This window comes from Lissotriton helveticus, chromosome 12, assembly GCF_964261635.1.
Source record: "Lissotriton helveticus chromosome 12, aLisHel1.1, whole genome shotgun sequence".
Classification (NCBI taxonomy): Eukaryota; Metazoa; Chordata; class Amphibia; order Caudata; family Salamandridae; genus Lissotriton; species Lissotriton helveticus.
This window is the reverse complement of record NC_136073.1, coordinates 121,999,455-122,021,382: the sequence shown is the minus strand read 5'-3', so window position 1 is coordinate 122,021,382 and position 21,928 is coordinate 121,999,455. Positions and strand designations below refer to the sequence as shown.

General features: G+C 44.5%; 1 protein-coding gene across 5 annotated transcripts in view; it reads right to left on the bottom strand.

Annotated features, from left to right (window-relative positions):
* Positions 1-3,612: 3,612 nt before the first annotated feature.
* Positions 3,613-21,928, bottom strand: part of GPC2 (glypican 2) — a 195,323-nt gene continuing 177,007 nt past the window's right edge. For all 5 annotated transcript variants that reach the window (XM_078670810.1, XM_078670811.1, XM_078670812.1 and 2 more), the window contains 5 exons: positions 14,346-14,476; positions 13,841-13,981; positions 9,115-9,251; positions 7,718-7,896; positions 3,613-7,191 (listed from right to left, as the gene is read on the bottom strand). In XM_078670810.1, the coding sequence (XP_078526936.1) occupies positions 6,971-7,191; positions 7,718-7,896; positions 9,115-9,251; positions 13,841-13,981; positions 14,346-14,476 (809 nt within the window). In that variant the 3' untranslated portion in view covers positions 3,613-6,970. The remainder of the gene's footprint in view (positions 7,192-7,717; positions 7,897-9,114; positions 9,252-13,840; positions 13,982-14,345; positions 14,477-21,928) is intronic.

Here is a 21,928-nt window from a genome sequence, read left to right as displayed (position 1 = left end):
TGGATTCAAACCAAAGACTGTTTTCAAGGACTGCCCCGTTCTCAAGGACTGCCCAGACACTGAATCTAAACTTCCCCTGTTAGAGAAAACTCCGCAGCAGGAGTATAAAGATAAGCTTCGGTCTAGTAAGTCAGCCAGTTTAATTGTCTAAGTCCCTCTCGGGTGAAACGGTTAGACAGGTTCCTGACATGTATGAGATAGACCCACACAGTGAGAGAGTTAGTCAAAACTCTAAGAGAATACGTTATCAAAAGAATCTTCGTAGTCGATGTATTATTACTCTATCATTAATGCTATTTCTGAGTCTTATGGTTACCTGCATAAGTTATGCCTTACATTTATGTTTTCCTATTTCACATGTACATATGTTTTCTAATGTTACAGTAGAGCACACTTTTAGTGACCTGCCTCCTCACGAGTTATCCTATCGTCTTGCCATGCGAAATAATACGTTTATCCGAATGTTACACTATTCACACCAGACCAGCAATGCCACTAATTGTTGGGTGTGTGGTCGACTCCCCCCTTTCCAGACACCGAAGGGAGTTCTGCCACTCTTTCCCTATCCATTTTCACATAATGGTTCGTGTGGAGCATGGTCCACGTTAACGTCATCCTCAAATGATATGTTTCTCCTGAATCAGACATGTTTCCCAGACAAGGAAGGTCTTTCCCATAGAACAGGGTTAGATCTAGAAAATGAAGTATATGATCTAGGTAATTATTCCTCGAATTTCATGGTTTTGAATGTTCAGTCCGAGACTACTCCAGATTTGCCTGCTATTTCAGTTCTACCCGTTAAAGGTGAATTATGTGTCAGAAAGAATGGTTCCGCACATGTAGGTCATAGTGATTGTACTACTGTGGTCGAGTATAGTGACAGTGGGAAATCTATTTTCAAAGCCTCACGTCATTCTTATTTTGTATGTGGCCAGACCGCATATGTTCGTCTGCCCCTAGATTGGGATGGAACATGTTACATTGCCTTCCTACTGCCACCCGTTTTTCTAGCCCCATCCGATTATCACAGAAACACACATCTAGTATACGTTAGACATAGAAGGGAGACTGAGTCCCCAATTGTCGATCAGACTGAAACTGCCTTAGAACAGTATCAAGACTTCAATAAAGGTTTCTTTTTCTTCATAGGTCCTGTTCAGAATAGTAAGTTAATACGTAGGCTAACCAGAACCCTTGAAGCAGTAGTGAATGAGACTACTTCCGCTCTAGGTAACCTAACTGAAGAGCAATCTGCTATGAGATTTGTCGTGCTCCAAAATCGTCTCGTCCTTGACGTCATACTGGCCGATAGGGGAGGAGCTTGTAGAGTCATCGGATCTAGTTGCTGCATTTTCATTCCTAATAACGCACCGTCTGTTTATTCAGCTATAACCAGACTTCATAAAATTGCCCATCAGTTACACCAGAATCCAGGCACCTGGACATGGTCCGGTTGGCTCTGAAGTATAATATCTGCCTGGGGATGGAAAGTATTGTCATTCCTGGGTATAGCAGTAATGATCATGTTCAGTTGCTGCCTCTGTTTACAATGTGGCCCTGCGATTTGCGGCTTGTGCGCTACCTCTTGTATTCCTAGTCCTAAGTCCCATTCCAAGACAATTCGAGACGAGCAAATGATGCTCTATGAACAGATAGATGGTATCATGAATATTGATGTTTCCTGATGGAAACGTAGGGCACAAGGAGGGAATGAGGAAAATTGAATTTTGCCTTGTCATATGTGCCTACGTGTTCCCCATCCTATGATATATATACATGATCAATATGCATATGTTCCCCTATGATCGATTAAAGACGCAATTATAGTTGTGTCCAACGTTAGTATGCCAGTTTCCAGTTCCTGTGAAAGCAACGAGTATTAGGCTTATGTTGCCCACGTTTTACATTATGCACGTTAATTCATTGAATTGTCCCCGTTTCTAGGCCTCAAAAGGGCCCGGACACCAGATCCAAGCTCCAGTCTCCTGAACCCACTCCGAGGAGCGATGCAGCCCCCACCTGCATCCCTGACCCTTCACTTACTTCCTGCCGCGCAGCGCGGGGCCCGGCCTGGCTCTGCCTGCCTGTCTGCCAAGAATATGTTATGCCTCTAGTTATCAGTTCAGCTCTCCGTCTTCACATTCCTAAGCTAACGAACCGCATAAACAGCTTCAGCTATAGTCTAGTCTTTCTGTCTCCATGCAAGAGAATTACTGTATTTATATTCATGAAAGATTCATAACACACGCAATACATGTAGAATATATGCATGCACCAGCCTTAGTGTCAAGTAGCCTTTGCCCTGATAACTTTTAGATTCTATCAACATGTACTCCAAACACCAGATACCAGATGTGCTATAGGTACATGTCGTCCTGACATCGCAGACTTTCGTCTCCTCTTCTAGTGCAGAAGTCATAGCCCCCAGTTCTCCCCGGTAACACGTCATGGCCCGTTTGCGCGCACCACTAGGTTAAAGGTTCCAGCTGCTCAGGTAGCCCCCTCTATGTATCCACCCATTTATGACACTTCTGTGACGTTCTCATCACATGTCTATGTGCACGCCCTGTGCACGCCTTCTTTTCACGCCCATGTGTTCTTATCTTACGCTTGTCACTTGTTACGCCTACTGTATGCAATATAATTGTGATGTTTTACTATATATACCTTGTACTGTTGATGAAACGTTGCAGCTGCCTTCTATGCCATTCTATTTCAGGCTGTCCCGAACCTGTCCCTTCCCTTATGCCTGAATAAAGCCCGTTCGACTCAGATACATCGGATCTTGCCTCTTATTTATTGAGCTATCTGTTTTATTAATGTATTCAAAAATAGTACCGGTAATTAATTATTTATTTACCACAACCCAACGATTACACAGTGGCCCAGACGAGATGGGCGACCCTGGGGTACATGGTTGCAAAACGAGATATAGCGCAGCTTTGGGGCTCGCACAGACCCCCTACCGTGTCTGTGTGGGAAGAAAATATGGACTGGTCTATGTTCAGGGAAAAGACGGTCTACACAGCTAGGGGCAGACCAAGGGCATGGATGAAGATCTGGTGTCAGTGGAACGCCTATCGTGGGAACATCTGTACTCCTCCCCTGGTAGAGACCCCTGATGTCCCCTTGTCCCCCTGAATTGACATTCCCATTAGTTCGTTCATTATTCATATGGTTTGCTTGACCTCCCCTCTGTCCCCTCTGTCCCCCCACCCTGACTCGTTCTATTGATTGCAATTTTGTATTTCTCATTAGTGAGCTTTCCCCCCCTCTGGGGCTGACTCTGTCCGTTACATTATTCGCCTTTGTTTTTGTGTTTGTTTCTGTTTCGTTTTATCTAAAACAAGAAAAGTCTCTATCCTGCTTTACACTCCGTGCGGCATTTTGTATCCTGTTCTCGCCTGACCGCTGGGGTTTCGACCACTGATTTTCTTGTACTGCACCATGCCTTGCTGTTAGCGGCCAGCCCGTGTGGTTGTAGGCCCGCGTTTGTAAATATGATTTCTGCTGCTCAATAAAAGTTTTTAATAAAAAAATAAAAAAAAAATATTGACCAAGGAGGGATCCTTATTACGGCAACCAGTAATAGTTCAAGCATGTGAATCTGTGAAATGTTAAGTGCTGGAGGTAGCATTTTAATTTTCGCAAATAGACTTCGGTATGCAATTTATTAATCAAACATTTCAGAGATTAAATATGTTCCATTATGAAAAATCCAAACTTCATCAGAAGATCATAAGACAGACTGTATAAAGGTAAATAGATATTAGTCTTCAGTTTGGATCCACACAGATTTATGATTATTTGGCTAAAAACTAACAATACTGTTCACTTAGCATTAAGAAATGGCATTCTGAATGTAAATAACCACATGCACTTAATATTGGGCGAACCAATAAGTTACTTAAAAAAAAAATACATTCAATTGTAACAAAATTATGTTGGAAAATAACATTCAAAATCTGTACTGAAAGATAGATGTGTGTTTTAAAATGCAAACACATACAGGATGTAACTTAAAGTTGCTATTGCATGTACAATGTAGACAGAACATGAATAAAGCACAATTACAAAATGTGAGACTACATTCCTCTTGAAAATGTGTGCTTGATTCAGTCCTCCCCAGGAACCTATCAGAGGTTTAGCAATTATGTACAGATAAAAACGTTCCTCTAGGTAAGACGATAATATAAATTCTCACTTTAAAACCTTCCCTTCATTTCTCTCTTTCCTCTAATTCTAGTTGAGGAGGCCTCTCTTTGGGTTTATATTTACAAACAAGCATAAATGTTGTGTTGTTGCATAGTGTTGTACAGACATTCACTTTTATGTGGCGTTTTGAATTTCAATATTATGTTATTTATTAGTCTAATGTGTTGTTTTATTCATTGAGAATAGGAGAGGTGCACAATTCAAGCTGTTAATCTGTTATCTTACAGCCCTAAGGAAGCAGTGGTGTTAACGCAAAATGCGTGTTGGCTGCTCTTGTGCTGTTATGCCTCTGAATATTTCATCTATTTTCTATGAACAATGGACTTCCCTACCAATACTGTCTGAAGAGACAAGTAGAATCTGGAGCTTTGATAATTAATTGACATCATTGTTCAATTTTGGTTTTCATGAGTATTGATCTGATGAATTTTCCTTGTCTATAAAGACTTTTATTTGTCAGCCATTGAAGAATAAATGAATCATCATGCTACATGAAATGTATTGTTGGTTGTGCAGAATTTAGCATTAAACCTCATGCTCAAGTATTCATTGTTATAAATGTTTTGAGCCAGAGGGGTAACTAGTTTAGCAGGTGAGTGCACAGGGCCTATTGTTCGGTTGTCCCCAAATTAGGTGATATATTAGACAGGTGCCAAAGGCGAGCCCTATTGGCTTTTTTTGTCTCCACAGTAGTGGGGTACATGCGCTACTTAATGCTTCATAAGCTCAAAAAGTCAATCCGTTTTATTTGTCCTTCGATTGATTGGGACTGGACCTGGAATTAACCTGGGATGTAACTTAATGATGTGTTATGTCTTGTTCGTGAAGTGTATGGTTAGGAACATTTTTCAACACAAAAACACAAGGAAGAGGTTTCAAAATCAATAAATTAATCTTTATTTATCGTGTATTTAAAAAAACACAAACGCACACTGACCCAAGGCCAACTTTCAATTATTCAAATAAAAACAGCACCTACTAGAGAAAGAGACATTACATTGTGCTACTTAGAAAGTCTAAGGAGAGAAACAGAGAGAGAAAGACTGAAGGAGACGCAGTGCTGAAAAAGTGAAAAGAGCTGTGAGGCGACATAACAAGCAACAGAGGGAACAGATAAAACAACTCAACAGAGAAGACCTGCTGTATTTCTGTACAGTGCAGAAAAAAATAAATGTTGAAAGGAGATACACGTGCAGACACAGAGCAAAAGAACAAGGGAAACACTGGAGGTGAGGAGGCTGTAATGTGATGTACTGAGGGTCTCCTTTGGTTCCAAATGAAATTCTGGAGACGATGAATGTGATGAGATCTCCCAATGAATCAGCAACTAACTATACAGGAGATAATTCATGAGACTGCAATGAATTGATCAATCGAATGTCAATACCTAATGTTAATGGAAACACTGTGATACATGGATGTGAAATGGTCGATCAAGTTTCACTTCCATGGATCAATTAGTGGATAGAAAGGGAATAGTGGAGGAGATAACTGAAGTGATATCCCAAGTTTCCCCCCATGAGTCAGCGCACTGGCTATATCGGGGCCACTATGAGAGACGGTGATCTCCCAAGAGTCACCCCCATGGGTCTGTGAGTGGGCATAGTGGGGTTGATGGCAGAGAGTGTATCTCCTAAGGGTCCCCCATGTGTGTAACAGTCTCTTATAGAAATAATGGGGCAATTCCTGCATGGTTCAGCCCTTGGGATTGTAATACTGAAGGAGGTGGCTGGATAATGACCTCCTGAGTGACCCCAACTGGTTGTAAGGGCAATACTGACAAAGATAGATGGGAAACTACTTCTATAAGTACCTTTCCCTAATGTGGCTACTGGATTTAATGTGAGACACTGGAGGGAGTAACTGTTGGGAATAAACTTCCCTTTGATCTCACAATCTCTTATGGATGGTTTGGATGACTACAGAGCTAAAAATGTTCTCACAGCCTGTCCCCAAAACAGTCTCTCTGCATTCCCCTCCTAACAATACTGGAAGACATAAGATGCACTAATATAAGAAACATCCCACCCAACCCCTGGTATAAGACACTAAGCCAAGCTGGGCACAGCCCTGATTCAGCAGAAGTGAGCCCCAATCCCTCTCCCACCCCTTAAAAGAAGCATCCCAAACCCCTCCATGGAACAGACACATTCTTGTAGTACGCTCCCTGTTCCTGCTTAAATGGGGGGGCAATCTCAAATATAAGCCCAGAATACTGAAAAAGAATCCTGACTGAGGTGGCCGAGAAGAGTCCAATGTGCTCCAGGCACTCGTTGACCATGGTAAACATTCACACTGCCCTAAACAACAATCGTTCAACACCATCCAGCCTCCAACATTCTCAAAGTGCAGACCCCAAACCCACTTTCTTGCAAACTGAAATGCCCCTGGTGTAGTCCAAGGTCTGCTGGCAGGGTAGTGTCACTATAACGTATGTTGCCCATGTGCTCTGATTTCTGAAAGGGCTTCTCCAGCTGATATGCAGGATATTGTGGCAAAGCCCCAGAGGAACTGGCTCTGTAAGCTTTATACCATTTAAATAAAGGAAGGTCCAGGATACAAGGGATAAGGGAGCAATATTTCCAACTGGAGAGGCATCTGAGGCAGGAGAAAGGAAAATCCGACAAAGTCCATCCTCGAGTCTGGAGGGGTCTTGTTGGAGATGGCCCCACTGGACAGTGCTGAAGGGAATGATCCTCCGCCATTGTACCGTTTGGTGAGCTTGCGGTCTCCCTGTGGCGCACAGATACCAGGGCTACCGCCAGCACCAGGTGAGCAGGAGGAGCCCCATGAGCACTAACATAGGGGAAATCTTCACGGTGACGCCATGGTTAGGTTGGTTTTGCCGATTGCCCTTTCCTGGTCGCTCTTTGCGTGTAGTGCGGCCTTCGTCTTGCCGGACACCCGGCTTTGGTCCCAAGGGCCGGTCTTCAATATAACGCTCACCACCGCCAGATCCACCGCTGCCATCGTCATCTGTGAAAAGAAAACGGTCATTCATTATAAAGTCCACAAAGCAATGGGATAGCTTCTTTCTGTGCATTGTCACCGAGCTGCCAAGTGCAGTACCTACTGGAGCGTCAGACAAATCATTACGCTTCTTACTGCACAACCAATCTCTGAGATGCTCAATAGACTTTTTTGGTTTCAACAAATGCAAACAGACTCACACCTATCCCAAAGAGAGGCAGACCTGACACATTGCACCTTCTGCGCTTGCAGTGGCTCTACATGTTTTACTTATTCTATGTATGACAGAAGATTTCACTGTTACCAAATGTGCTTCACTCTTTCTGTCAGTGAGGGAAGCTTGCATTGCAATCCTGCATGTGACAGCACTGATCTTGTACTGAATGCTATGGAATGGGTTGGAGTCACACTCTTATGTTCATTGTGATATTTATGTACAACTCCAGATTGTCAGTAATAAGTAGGAACAGCCTGCTTTTATGATAGGGAAGGACTGAAATGTTTGACTACAGTAGCCGGCTTAAGCACTCACAGGCTCCATCCTGAAAGTCCACATCGTTGCCACTGTAAGCGCTGCGTAAACGGTTGGTGGTAATGCGCAGTTGCATTATCTGCTGGCGAGTTCGGACGTCCAACTGTTCAATGTTCACTTCCACCTCAGGGTTGTTTATCTGGTTCACTAGCCCATCCCCAGTCACATCTGGCAGGTACCTGGCAGAGACATGAGAGAGAGAGCAAATGAGAGAAACAGCAGGATAAAGTGAAAACTAGATGTGACGCTCGGATCCCATGATTCCAGAGTTTGGACTGGTAGACCCAATCAAACTGTTCAACACAGACATTCAGCATTACAGTTGTAGAATTCAGCATTCTTGTAACTTCCAAATTTCCTCCAAATCTCACCCACCTAGCCCATACTTCCCTGCATTACGACATCTATCCATCCACAAGACAATGTTGCTGCTGTGATTTACTATTACGGGCAAAAGGGGTCTCCTTCTGGTCCCCTGATTGGTGGGCAGTTGATCTTGGATCGATTTCGACCCCAGTAACAAAGGTGAAGAATCTGGGGGTAACATTTGTTAACCATCTGTCTTTTGACAAACCAGTAAATGCAATCACTTCTAGAGTCTTTTTGACGCTAAAAATTTTGAGAAAGATGTTGCCTTTTATTCCACTGGAGCTGAGGAAATTAGTAGTAACACCTGTCCAAAATAGATTACTGCAATGGTACGTACATCAATCTAAAGAAACGGCTCCTCAATAAGTTACAGATCCTGCAGAATTCGCCGGCACACTTATTGCTCAGTATACCCGGACACAAATCAGTAATGAACGCATTAATGGAGCTTCATTGGCTGCCAGTAAAGCAGAGAATAGACTTTAAGGCGCTTTGCATAGTCTATAAAGCCTTACATGATGAAGGTCCCGACTACTTTAAAAAGAAATTTGTTAGATACACTCCTTCAGGGCCACTTCGATCCTCTTCAGCATGCAACCTCACAGTGCCCAGTTTTAAACGAGTTTGCTGGGGGGGAAGAAGTTTTATTCACGGCACAACTAAATGGTGGAATGCCCTACCTCTTCACTTGAAGACCATTCCATCCCTGTCTGTTTTTAGAAAGAATCTCCAAACTTAGCTTTTTTATCTATAGTTTTTTAGTCTGGCTCATAATCTTTATCCTTCCGTGTTATGCTAGCGCCAGGACGCCCTCGGGCAATCGAGTGCTTTATAAAATGTATTTACATTTCAGTTCATCTAGCTTGTAAATTTGTTGCAACTTATTTTTCTCTCCTTACCATGTCTTAATTGTTGTCTTAGTTTGCCTGGATCTATTTATTTGTCTTTGATCCTCAATCACCCCACCATTATGTGTCCCAGCAGTGGCCACCTTCCCATCTCCTCTTTCGCTTTTCCATTGCTATTACCTGCCCCGGGCCTGACCGTTCCAGCACTTGTCTTCATTAGTCACATCGGCTGCCACCTTGTCATCGCTGCAGAGTGTGTGTGGAAGTGTTACCCAGAAGCGCTTCATGAGCTTCAGCTTCTCCTTAACGTCTGTGATCTGAGAAAGAAAGCGGCAGAGATATATACACTGATGGTCATCATCAGGGCATTTGTGGCATGTCAATACTTGGGCAAGCTTACATGAGAACGTTTCTTCTCAACATATACAAAGTTAAACTTTGAAGCACTGTGTCTTTTGTACCAAGCATGTCCTCTTTAACAAAGATAACTCGGAAGAGGCAGGTGAGTGTAACTTTTAGAGAAAGGTGGACGAATGACTATCAGTATAATAGTCACTAAGGTGTGCAACTTGTACTTACTAGTACTTCCTCGAGATTTTAGGAGGATTTTAAAGCAACAATATAAAAAGGTGGTTCACAACAAAAGCAGTAATCTTATTACAAATACTGCTACTCTGATTGACTCCCTGGAAATAGGAAGATTAACAAAATAAATAGACAAGAACAATAGAAATCCACAAGAGTGCAGCTGACCTAGCCAAAAGGGTAATCCACAGGAAGATGTTGGCTACGAATTATCGAGATTGCTTGACTCTTGCATGGGTTAGGATACACACAAGAAAAGTGAACTAGAACTATATGATGATAAACTCATGATGAATGTAGAATCAATACCAGAGTGGAGTAAATTCACAGGGACCAGGTTCAAATTCACAAGGCAGATCACACCGGGCCACTGAAACTCAAGTAGTTGAAGGGAATCTACAGACTAAAGTCAAGTCCTAGGTCAAAAATTCTGATGACCTCAGTCACAAAACTATGTGTGCATGATATAGGAGGGTCAGTTCACAAACCATTATTTACATTCATAAAAGGATTTATTCACATGCAGTGTTAAACCAGGATAGTGTAAAATAATGCCTCAGCAAATCTTCTGCCAGAGGTGAAGAGCAGACTTTTGCCTTGGAAAGTTGGTCAACAACCACAAACCTGAATTTGTTGATATTCATAAACCTTTCCAAGGTACATTCCCATTCTGGATATGGTTAGAGATTTAACCCAGTCAACAACAGAAGCACAATCTATATCAAGGGTGGCAATGGGACTATGGACACATCCAAATTTGTTGTGGGTTAGTTCATGTGAAAACATTTGCAGAAGAGAACAAACAGCAAGGGCAAATCCCTGTTCAAAAGCATTTACACATGTTTAAAAATATACAATATTGATCCCTAAAAATGCTTACAAACATGAGGACTCCTGGACAGCTTCAACTATTGCAGCTCTCCAGGGGTACCATGGAGTATTTGTAAATTCAAAAATTATATTAAAGATAAATCTCTAGGAGTAAATTAATGATTTATTTGGGGATTTCAGCCCTAAAAGGTGAAGATGAAATTGGAAAAGCTAGATAAGTAAGGACAAAAGCACACCCAGCCCTAAAATGGGAGAAACTAGTTTCATACCTGTACTAGTAGTTATTATCATGATGCTATTGAAGATTCACATGTTATGCATTATTCAGCCGTCCAGAGGATGGGTCCAGAAATCACAGAAAATGGTTGATCAATAAGTTACAAAATTACTACCTGAGAAGATTGTTTATTCTTTTTTCAGCCTTTGGAGTCACTACCTTAGCAGTGGCTGCTCCCTAAAAGCACCCCTTTCCTAGGGGCAGAATGCTAGGTAGCAATGGAAGGCATGGGGTTTTCCTTTCACAAGGAATGAGTATTTCCAAGAGAAAACAGGATTTAGATTCATCCTCCTCTAATTTTATGCCAAAATTCTCTGCAGCTCTCTTTGTGACTATATGTGGCAATGTCATCTGGTGGTGAAAGTCTTGAGGATAGTTGTCCCGACATCCTGCCACCCTTCTTCAATTGAGCTCTCTCTGCCAAAGAACACGTTTAAACTGACCTTCACAGGACTGCCCTTCATATTCACAGATCTCCTTCTCTTCTGGCTCCTCTGTGGGTTCAGGAGTGGCTGATGCCGTCAGTTCTGGTTGCTCTATCTCTGGTTCATTCTCTTGAAGACCTTTCCGTCGAGGAGGAAGGCTGGGGTGTCTTGTATACGTTGAAGGAGTCCTCAAACTCCTTCTTTGTCAAAGCCTGCATTTCTACTCTGAGTCACTGTTTCTTTCGCTTGACCTCGAGAGTCTATAGTTTGATGTTGACAGTTACCTGTCTCTTCTTCAGGATCGAGGGTTCTGCTTCATGGACTTCCTTCTCCCTTCCGTGCTATTGATCACCTTTTGGAGTCAAGGGCAAATATGAGGGTTTGTCATAAGCAGTATCCCTGGTCTTCGATATGTGATGCTCTTTGTGTTTCACGTTGATTACTAAAACGTTCGGTGACGGGTGGTTTTGGAGTGTTTTGTTTGAAATCGGTTTTATTTTCGAAATCCAAAGTATAGCATGAGCCCATACATACACAGTGTTAAGCCCACAACCCATTAGGGCCGGCCGCGTTGCTTTAAAGTGTTTCTCAGTGTAGAAATAAGCAGTAGTGAACTAATTGAAACACAGCATGTCGCCTACAACCCTTGTTGGGCCGTCCGCGTGCGCTAGTACATATATCAATAGTAGCAGGCTGTGGGATAGTTCAGGACTCATTGAGAACCAGTAACGTTATAAACATGGGCTAGAGGCCCGGTTTTGGAGTGTTTTGACTCGATGCACAAGTGCAGTTATGATGTTACCTGAATCTTGTCCTCATTAATTGATTTCTTTAGCGCTTTCTCCTTTTTGTCGACCCTTTCTTATATGTCTAAAGATTCTCCCTGAGCTAGCCAGTCCCCTCTGGATTTTCTTTACCGCAGGAGAGTTCAAGTTCTTCCCTGAAGGTGTGTTTTTGTGCCACAAAAACACACCTTCTGGTGAGTAAGCAAAGTCCAGAGCACACTAGGGAGTAAATTATCATGTGAAAGTAATCACATACGTAAAGGAAGGATAAAATCGCACACCAATGGTTCTTTTTCTTATATAATAGTTTTTATGGGTCAAAATGAAACTCCTGTCAAGGAGATCCAAAGAACATGCACCAGCCGACACGTGTTTCGTCAATTCGGGATTTCACCCGTGACTCCTCAGGGCTGAAAAACGTGTAATGGGGTGGTATCGGGGGACCGGTGATAGTTCCAACCTGGTCCTAGTCGGGTAAGGTTCAAACAGAACAGGCCCACTGCGGCCGAAGTATCAATCGTGGAGTCAAAGTATAAAGAGAGATCCCCCAAGAATCGGCGGGTAAAGCCGTCTTGCGTAAACCGGGGCTGTGATCCGGTCTCTCAGAGAGCTGTGACGTTGTTTGCCGGATAGAGAAACCGATTTTTTTGAGTGTTTTGACTCGATGCACAAGTGCAGTTATGATGTTACCTGATGCTTGTCCTCATTATTTGATTTCTTCAGCGCTTTCTCCTTTTTAATGTCGACCGTTTCTTATATGTCCAAAGATTCTCCCTGAGCCAGCCAGTCCCCTCTGGATTTTCTTTATCGCAGGAGAGTTCAAGTTCTTCCCTGAAGGTGTGTTTTTGTGCCACAAATGAGTCTAAAAAGACTATATTCCAGACCCAACGAATAATGCACAACATGTGAACATAGAAAAAAATTACACTCCAAAACACCTATTGCAAATGCTGCACAACTAACAAAAGCCACAGCCACATAACTACCCTTTGACTGACATTATTGGCACAGGTCATCCTCTTGCTCCTAGTAGCCCAAATCTAGTTTTGGGAGCTCTGTGCAAGGTTCCCATTTAGCCTGTCATCTTTCCATACCGTTTTTGTGGTAGATCGCCACATAAGGCAGAAGGTTAATGAAAATCAAGTCTCTCAAAGTGATCCTCAAGACAATATGATTTTCTGAGGCAATTCTTTTGCACAAATTAATTACTAAACTTTTTTCAAGCAATCACGGTGTCTCTGCCAGGCTCTTCATATATCTCTGAATCTAAGACTGAGAAACTCCCTAGATGTGAAAGGGAACCCTTGTTTGTATCTTCAAGGTGCAGAATATATTAGATGTGAAGAAACCTTTCTAGAGTCCAGAATAGATGTCACACAAGACAGTTATCAGATTTGCTGCCCACAGCATGACTTAGAGTAGTTATAGAGCAAGGGGCAGGGGGGATTGAGATCATTTTAAAGGGACACGTGAATTGTTCAATTTCAGGGTAAAGTACATTTCTCAGTGTATCCCTCTATCTTCAGACTCCAGTTCCTGTACTTCTTATACAAGTCTACACTATTTTCTCTTCAGAATGCTCCAGCTTTGTTTGCTGGCTTGAACTAGCATGTGTCAAGACGATAAGGTTTGTGCCTTACATAAATCATCTATTCAGCCTTCTGACCCAACAACTACTGCATAACATACAAGCACTGCCCTGTTTTTGAACCACATGCCAAAAAGAACATCCTATGTTCTGGCTTCAGACAGCGAATCCTGAACATATATGTTCTCCCTTAAGCTTTCATCTGACCCAAGGAGCTGTGGCCCTCATAGCCCAAAGTCTATGAATCACAAATCAACCTTCCCTTATCTTCAGACTACAAGACCTGTATCTCACATATGACATCATTCTCTACCTTCCACTCCCCAGGCCTGTACATCACATGATATCCCATGCTTTCAGACCACAGGTCTTAGCTGTCATTCATGCTCTGATGTCGAGCCCTTGCTTCCCATACCAGTCTGTCCAGGTTTGTTCCAGCTGCGGTGGTGGGTTTCTCTTCAGGAGAATAGGTTCGAAACCTTCGTTTTGTTTCATCCTTGGGAGCCCGCTTGGTTCGGCCTGGGGCTGGTCGTGGATTTCCACATCCTTGGTATACCTGCAAAGAGAAACCAAAATCAAATTAACCTTATTTTCAGTGACGAATTTTAGATGTTTGTTCGTTATGTTGTTAGAGAAAAAAACCAAGGTGAATTCTAAGCACTACAAGAGCCACATTGTGAGTGGGATCAGGATTTCTTAATAACTACTTTTGCCTACACTCCTGCAAATACTGAGGATCATCTTCTTCCCCTGTGCACTCATTCAAACCCCAAGACAAATGAACCAATGTGACACACCCGCACCCCACATGCATCCATCCACATATTTCAATGACAGTCATCTCATGGAGTTTTATGTGACGCACTCCTGTGCAAATGCAACTATTTTCAGAACGCTGTTTTCAGTGTTTACTATCTCACCTTGGTTGAAGTCTGCACTGTGTTTTCCTGCATGTACATTATCCCTTCTGAGATCTTCACTCCAATAGAGTCTGCAGCCAGCTCAAAGTTGAAAGGGCCTTCCAGTCTCTCCGCCACTTGAATCAGAGCATCTGGTGGAAAACACACATGCCGATGAAATGTTACAGCTCAAGAGCAGATGGGCACCAAGTCCCTCCTACAGTCTTTAGATTACCTGTCACCCAAGAGTGAAATTAGCTTTATAACAGGGAACAACCTTTACAACGCAACTTTTACAACGCACTACCATTACAACGAAACTTTTACAACGCAACATCCATTAAATCGCATGCCATTACAACGCAACCATTACAACGCATGACACTACAACGCATACCATTACAACGCATGTCATTACAACGCATACCATTACAACGCATACCATTACCATCCAACACTTACCCTACTGTTGCACCCCCTGGAGTTAGAATAGTAATTTTTACCCCTACACTATCCAATACTTACCATACATGCAATGTAATGTTATGCGTTGTAATGGTATGCGTTGTAAAGGTAGTATGCGTTGTAAAGGTAGTTTTTAAAAATTCGTTGTAATGGCATGCGTTGTAATGGAATGCGTTGTAATGGATTTTGCGTTGTAAAGGTATGCGTTGTAAAAGGATGCGTTGTAACGACATACAACCCTTTATAACCTATACCATACACCCACTGTAGTCTCTGCCCTACCCCAGCTGCCTACACAGCAACCTTGTAACATCTAGCTATTATCCACGTAGAGGTAGTAGGTACACTATCTCTACGGTGGCATTGTTGAGGGCGAGGCATATGCAAGCAGCATTACTGCCTTTTCCTCCCACCACTGCTTTAGGGAGGAACTTCTCGGCTTCATTCTTGCAACTGTATTTGTTCTACCACCAGCCTAGAGAAAAGTGGTGTGTGCACATGGCACCCTCAGCACTCCCTGCTCCAACCCTCTCTTCAACGCTATAGGAAAATATATTGTGCAAGCAGTGGGATCAGGAAGGCCTTTTACACTCTTCCTATTTCATAGTACGCAACCAACTTAAAGAAAATCTGATTCCCTTATTTTATATACATTATTATCTTAACCGTGATAGGAAAAAAAGCTGAAACCCATGCTGAATAGAATCCATATTAGAACCCATATTGTTGCAATACATTTTATGTTACGTGGTCAAGACATGATTATGATCAGCAATAGGATTAAGTTTGTAGACATCTGCTGAAAACAGCCGACATTGTATGCCAGTTTTATTTACAATCTTATTTTCTCTTCAGATTTTTTTTACGAACTGTATATTTTACTGTACCATAGTTCACCTCTGTGAATAACATTGTTTTTTGTTTCTGTATTGCAGGCTAGTGTTTGACTTCTTGATATGGTTTTGGTTGAGCCTGCCAGACAGCGCAAGCTTTATGGTTGTGAAAGAGCTATTGTGGCATTACCAAGAACTTACATTGGGGTTTCAACCCACCTCTTTTTTTTATCATTGGTTGACTTTATGGTCACTCTCATTTGCTTGCTTACTACTTGATGACTTTCCTTGTCAATCTAGTGTTTTCCCTCCCCGGAAGCATAGGCTCTTTACCATTCTCTTGTCTGGCTGACTTGTGTCATTCTACTGCTCACTTTTCGGAAACTAATATTTTGTTTTGGTTAAGTACTCCATCAGAGTGCATTTGTTTCCCAGCTCTCTTCCTCTTGTGCTTCTTCCCACTCTCTCAAATACCTTCCTCCCCATAGTTTGTGTATCTCTCTCATGGCTGCACACTCTCTTTCCTGTGCACTTCCTGTGTATCACCCCACGCCCCCTGTGTTTCCCTCGTGTGCTTCTCTCCGTGCATTGCTGCCTCCGTCCTGTGCCTCTCCCCCTATATTGCTCTCAAAGGTGCTCCTCCATTGCCCCCCAACCTCTACCATTCTTTTTTAAAATACACTTTTAAAATAATTTTTTTGCAGAGCCAAGCAGCCAATAGCTGCAGGCGCCCCACAAAAGCTCTTTTTCCGTCTTCATATTTATTTTTAACTGACCAATCTAAGTGGCGCCCACCATGTTAGATCAGTCAATAATAACATTAAATGGCACCTGCGTCATTCTGTAGGCGTGAAGTGCTGAGAATGTTAACTTTTAAGCTGCATTTCATTCAGCAACATATGCTTGAAATCGCAGTGGCACATCAATTGAACCTTATATTCGGTTTCCTTATTTTCAGATTGTCTTTTCTTTGTCTAAATGTATATCTAAATGCTTCAAGGTTTTATGGTGAGAGAAAGAAAAATCCCAAAATGCAGTGATTTCAATGGCTGTTCACCACCTTATTTATTTATTTATTTTAAATTTTATTGAATTTAAAGCATAACAAAAGAACACAATACACTTCGCAAGGCAAGAGTCATTGTCCGGAAGCATGTAGGAGCGGGGAACAATCTCAGTTCTTATGCATACAGGATTACAGTCATCAATTCCAGAATGAGGCGGGGGGCAGCAAGGAAACCATTGAATATATACATTTAAAGTGTGAAAACCAGGAATGTCAGTTAGGGAGACAATGGGATATTAGGGGCAAAATCGAGAGGGGGAGTACATATGTTCCCACGATAGGCATTCCATTGAGACCAAATTCTGTTCCACTTCTTAGGTCTGCCCCGGGACAAGTACACCGTCTTTTCCCTGAACATGCACCAGTCCATGTTTTCCTTCCATGCAGATACAGTGGGCAGTCTGTGGGACCCCCATAATTGTGCAATGTCCCTTTTCGCAATCATGTTACCGAGGGTTGCCCAACAGATCTGTGCAGTATTATAATCATTCGGTTCCCATACATTAAGGAGACAGCGTCTGGCTTCAGGCAGGAGTGTGACCCCCGTAACCCTCTCCATGGCGGTATGCACTCGGGACCAGAACCTAGCCACCTCAGGGCATTCCCACAGTATATGAAGGAAGGTACCACTCATACCACATCCACGTTTACACAGACCATCCACCGAGTGCCCCATACGTACCAGATTCGGACCAGTGACATACACTCGATGTAGGATCTTGAGCTGGACGAACCGAAGGCGAGCAGGGATGGCCACCTCTTTAGGGGAGGACACGGCCATTTGCCAGTCCTCATCGTCCAGCTCCAACCCATCAGCAGTCCACAAGGCCCTAAGGCGCACAAGCAAGTCGACTCTGTTGTTAATGAGCTTTTTATAAATCAGCGAAATTGTGCTGTCAGGTACGTAGCCATCAAGGATACGGTCCTCCAGAGGCGAGGACTCGGGGATCTCCGTCCCCTTGGGGAAGACAGACAACAAGGCATGCCGTACCTGGACATACCGAAAAAATTCCCGATCGTCAAGCTCATATTCAATCTTAAGCGCCTCAAAAGTCTTAACATTCCCTTTGGACCAAAGATCATCAATCTTGCTTATACCTATCATGTCCCATTTAACAAAACCTTTCGACCTCCACAAATTGCCCAAACCATCCGAGTCATACAACGGAGTTGCACGGGTCAATCTATCTCTCCAACCCAGAGCAGCATTTGCATCACGCCACACTCGCACAGCAATTTTAGTGGGTCCGGCCAGAGCCTTATAGGGTTCTTTAGAGTACAGCGCCCTGTTGAAAATTCCACCAGGCAGAAGACACTTATCCATTGCAAAGGCTGGCGTCAGACCGGGGGCATAGGTGGCGTGGTTAATAGCACTCAGCTGAGTGGCCCAGTAATAACGTCTGATGTCCGGGAGGGCAATACCGCCATCGTACCATGGAAGAGTGAGTTTGGAGAGGGCAATGCGCGCACGCCCATCCCAAATCAGCCGCCTCTGAAGGCCCTCCACTTCTCGAAAATAGCCAGGGGGAATAGGATCGTAGGAATTCTGGAGGGCATATAAAAATCTAGGTAGCGACATCATCTTGAAGAGAGCCGCACGCCCCAAGGGTGACAGAGGGAGCCGGCGCCATCGAACAACATCAAGCTTAAGCCGCTGAAGGGGGGCTCGAAGGTTACGGTCGTATCGAACGGCGGGATCCAAGGAAATGTAAATACCCAAATACTTAAAGCCGGATGTAGCTAACTGGATCGGGAATCTACTGGGCAACGGAGGAAGCTCTCCAGCCAAAACATAAACACAGGACTTGTTCCAATTGATGACAAGGCCCGAGTTCTTCCCGAAGGAGGTAAGGACATCAAAGAGCACATTAAGGGACTTCCGAGGGGACGTGAGGTAGAGGAGGATATCATCCGCATATAGCGAAATTCGGTCCTCAAAGTCAGGAGTCCACCGGATGCCCTTCAACGAGGGCTCCCAGCGAAGCCATTCAGCTAACGGTTCCAAAGCAAGGGCAAAAAGTAATGGGGACAATGGACAGCCCTGCCTGGTACCTCGGCCAAGCGTGAAAGTGCCAGAGACCCTCCCGTTAACAACCACCTGGGCCAGTGGCCTCTCATACAGAAGCTTGACCCAGGCGATGAATGTCGGACCGAACCCAAACTTAGCGAGAGTAGCCCAAAGGTACGGCCATTCGATGGTGTCGAAAGCCATTGTGGCATCAAGGGATGCCAAAATGGCCGACTCAGTCAGAGTCCCAGCTCTCGCGAGGACTCCATGGAGCCTCCGGAGGTTAAGGACGGTGTTCCGGTGCGGAATAAAACCGGATTGGTCCGGATGAGTCAAATCACCAATCACCCTTATCAAACGAGTGGCCAACAATTTAGCAAGTATTTTGGGTTCGGCGTTAAGCAAGGAAATAGGCCTATACGAGGCACAACGATCACGTGGCTTACCCTCCTTGTGAATCACAACTATAGTGGCCAGATGCTGATCGACGGGGAGGACACCAGACTCAAGGGCCTCAAGGAACATGTTCCTTAAGTGAGGCGCCATTTTGTCCGGCCGCAGCATATAGAGCTCAATGGGCAAGCCGTTGGGGCCCATGGCCTTAACCGACCGGAGGGCACGGATGGAGACTGCGACCTCATCCACTGTGATAGGAGCATCCATTAAGGCCCTATCCTCATCAGAGAGGCAGGGTAAGGCAATATCGCGCAGCAATAACTGAGAGTCACGTTCATCCCAGTCGCTGACCGAGGCATACACCGTCTGGAAGCGGTCCACAAAACACCCAACAATACCCACCGGGTCAGTAACGCACTCACCAGTCAACTTCTCAATCACAGGCACGACCCGATTCATCCTCCCTTTCTTGTCCAACCATGCAATCAACTTACCCGCTTTGTCACCAACATCATAAATTCTACCTTGCTGCTCTCTATTCATGACTTTAGCAGCATCAGTCACAAGGGCTCTATAGTCTGCCTGTTTCAAGCTAAGGGAGTGCAATATAGCAGGGGAGACATCACAATCGAGATCGTTCCCAAGCACAGTAATTTCAGATTCGATGCGGGCAAGTTCTTCACATTTAGCCTTTTTAACAGCAGCAATCAATGACAATGAATGCCCACGAACCACAGTCTTGAACGCCTCCCAAAATGAGATAGAGGAAGAAACAGACCCCACATTTTCAGTAAAGTAACAGTCAATAGCCTTCACCAAGGCGGAGCGGGTCGTAGGATTCCGAAGATACCACGGATTAATAGGAGCAACTCTACCTGCATTACCCACCCCAGCCTCAACACTACACCAAAGGGGGGAATGATCAGAGATGCCACTGGGAAGATGGCGGATCTCCCTAATGGAGGACGATTGCTATGCAGGCATAAGGAAGTAATCAAGCCTGGAAAGGCTACCATGAGCCCCGGAATGGAACGTATATTGTAACTGTGTAGGATGCATGAGTCTCCAACCATCCGTTAACCCAAAGGTTTCGATCAGTTCAGTGAGCCACATTTGGGACCTAGGCAAGTCCCGGGGGGGGTGACGATCAGACGTGCCGGACACCACAGAGTTAAAGTCCCCGCCAAGAATCAGAAAACCTTCAGGCAGCCCCAGGAGAAGCTGCCCTAAGTCAGTAAAGGTAGAGGCCTGTAGACCAGGAGGGACATATACGGTGACTACAGAAAGCGTCCTACCCTCCCATCTCCCAGAAAGCGCAGCGTAGCGACCCCTATCATCAAGCATTACATCGTCGATTTCGAGGGGAAGAGAGGACCTAATCAGAACCTCCACCCCTCTGGAGCAAGAGGTAAATCCGGCATGTGCGACCAATCGATACCCACGTCTATTCAACGCTTGGCAAGCATTCCCAATTAAGTGCGTTTCTTGCAATAGGACAATATCAGGGGAGTGTCGTCGAAGGAACTGCAGTACCACCCCTCGTTTTATCCTATCTCCCAAACCATTGACATTCCAGGATAGTAGTCTCAACTCACTACCCCCCATCCCAAGAAGGAACCAACGCCCCACCCCCACTAAGTCCCGCAGGAGAAGGAGCTAAGCAGATAATACGGTGCCTTGTGAAGGAAACAAAGGAACAAACACACCCATCCCCCACCCCCCAACAAAAACCAGTTACTACACCCCCCACCCTGCATACGAACTAGAAACCACCCCAACTTGCAGTGTGCCTGTCGCCCAATCATTAAACTAGTCTACACAAAGAACCCCAGAAGGAGGAAAACTCCCCTACACCCACGCCACCCCTGGGCCCATTAAAACAATAATAAAAGGCAAATAGCAAAACTCAGGTGAAAAACGATGAAGAACAGACGTCGGGAATCATAATGTCACTCTTGATCCGACGCGCCCCCCTCGGCTCCACCGGGGTGCTCAGATCGATCATCCCTTTTCGGCAAAGAATCAAGCCAGTCACTGACACTGTCCGGACGGTCAAAGAAGAAGGTTCGTTCCCCATGTTCGATCCGGAGTCGAGCCGGAAACAGCATAGCATACTTGAGGCCCAGGTCTCGTAGCCGTTTCTTCACCCCCTGAAACCCCTGTCGCTGTCGCTGGACCTGAGGAGTAAAGTCCGGATAAAGGTTCACTGTATTATTGTCGAACTTCAAGGGGCCATGTTCACGAGATGCTTGGAGAATAGCGTCTCTATCTCGAAAATGGAAGAGCCTAGCAACAATCGGTCTCGGGAGGGGGGGGGCACCAAGCTTCACCTTCCCGCCCGGGAAACGGTATGCACGCTCAACCGCAAAGAATTTGCTGAGTCCGGCGGGAGCTAGATGATTCAGGACCAGGTCCTCCACCAGGAGATCGACACCAGAGTTATCGGGATTTTCCGGCACACCAATGATGAGCACGTTATTGCGCCTGGCCCTGTTATCATGTTCCTCGAGTCGACGGGCCATCGAATCGCGCGACGATCTCAGGTTGCCGATCTCAGTCTGTACATCCGTGACATCAGCGATCAGGCTGGAGGTCTTTAAGTCCAACTCCTTCACTCTCTCATTAGTTTTGGCCATGTCCGCTCTAATCAGCGTGACATCCACCGCCACAGTGTTGATTTTAGATGCGAGAGCCTCATATTGCTGTCCCATAGAGGCCTGCATGCTGGTAATGGCAGTCATGACTTCTCGAAGAGAGACATCTGCAGGCACGGTCTGGTCAGCCCTGGGGTCGTCAAGAATACGACCGGTACCATCGGGGGTTCCCATCGGTTGGG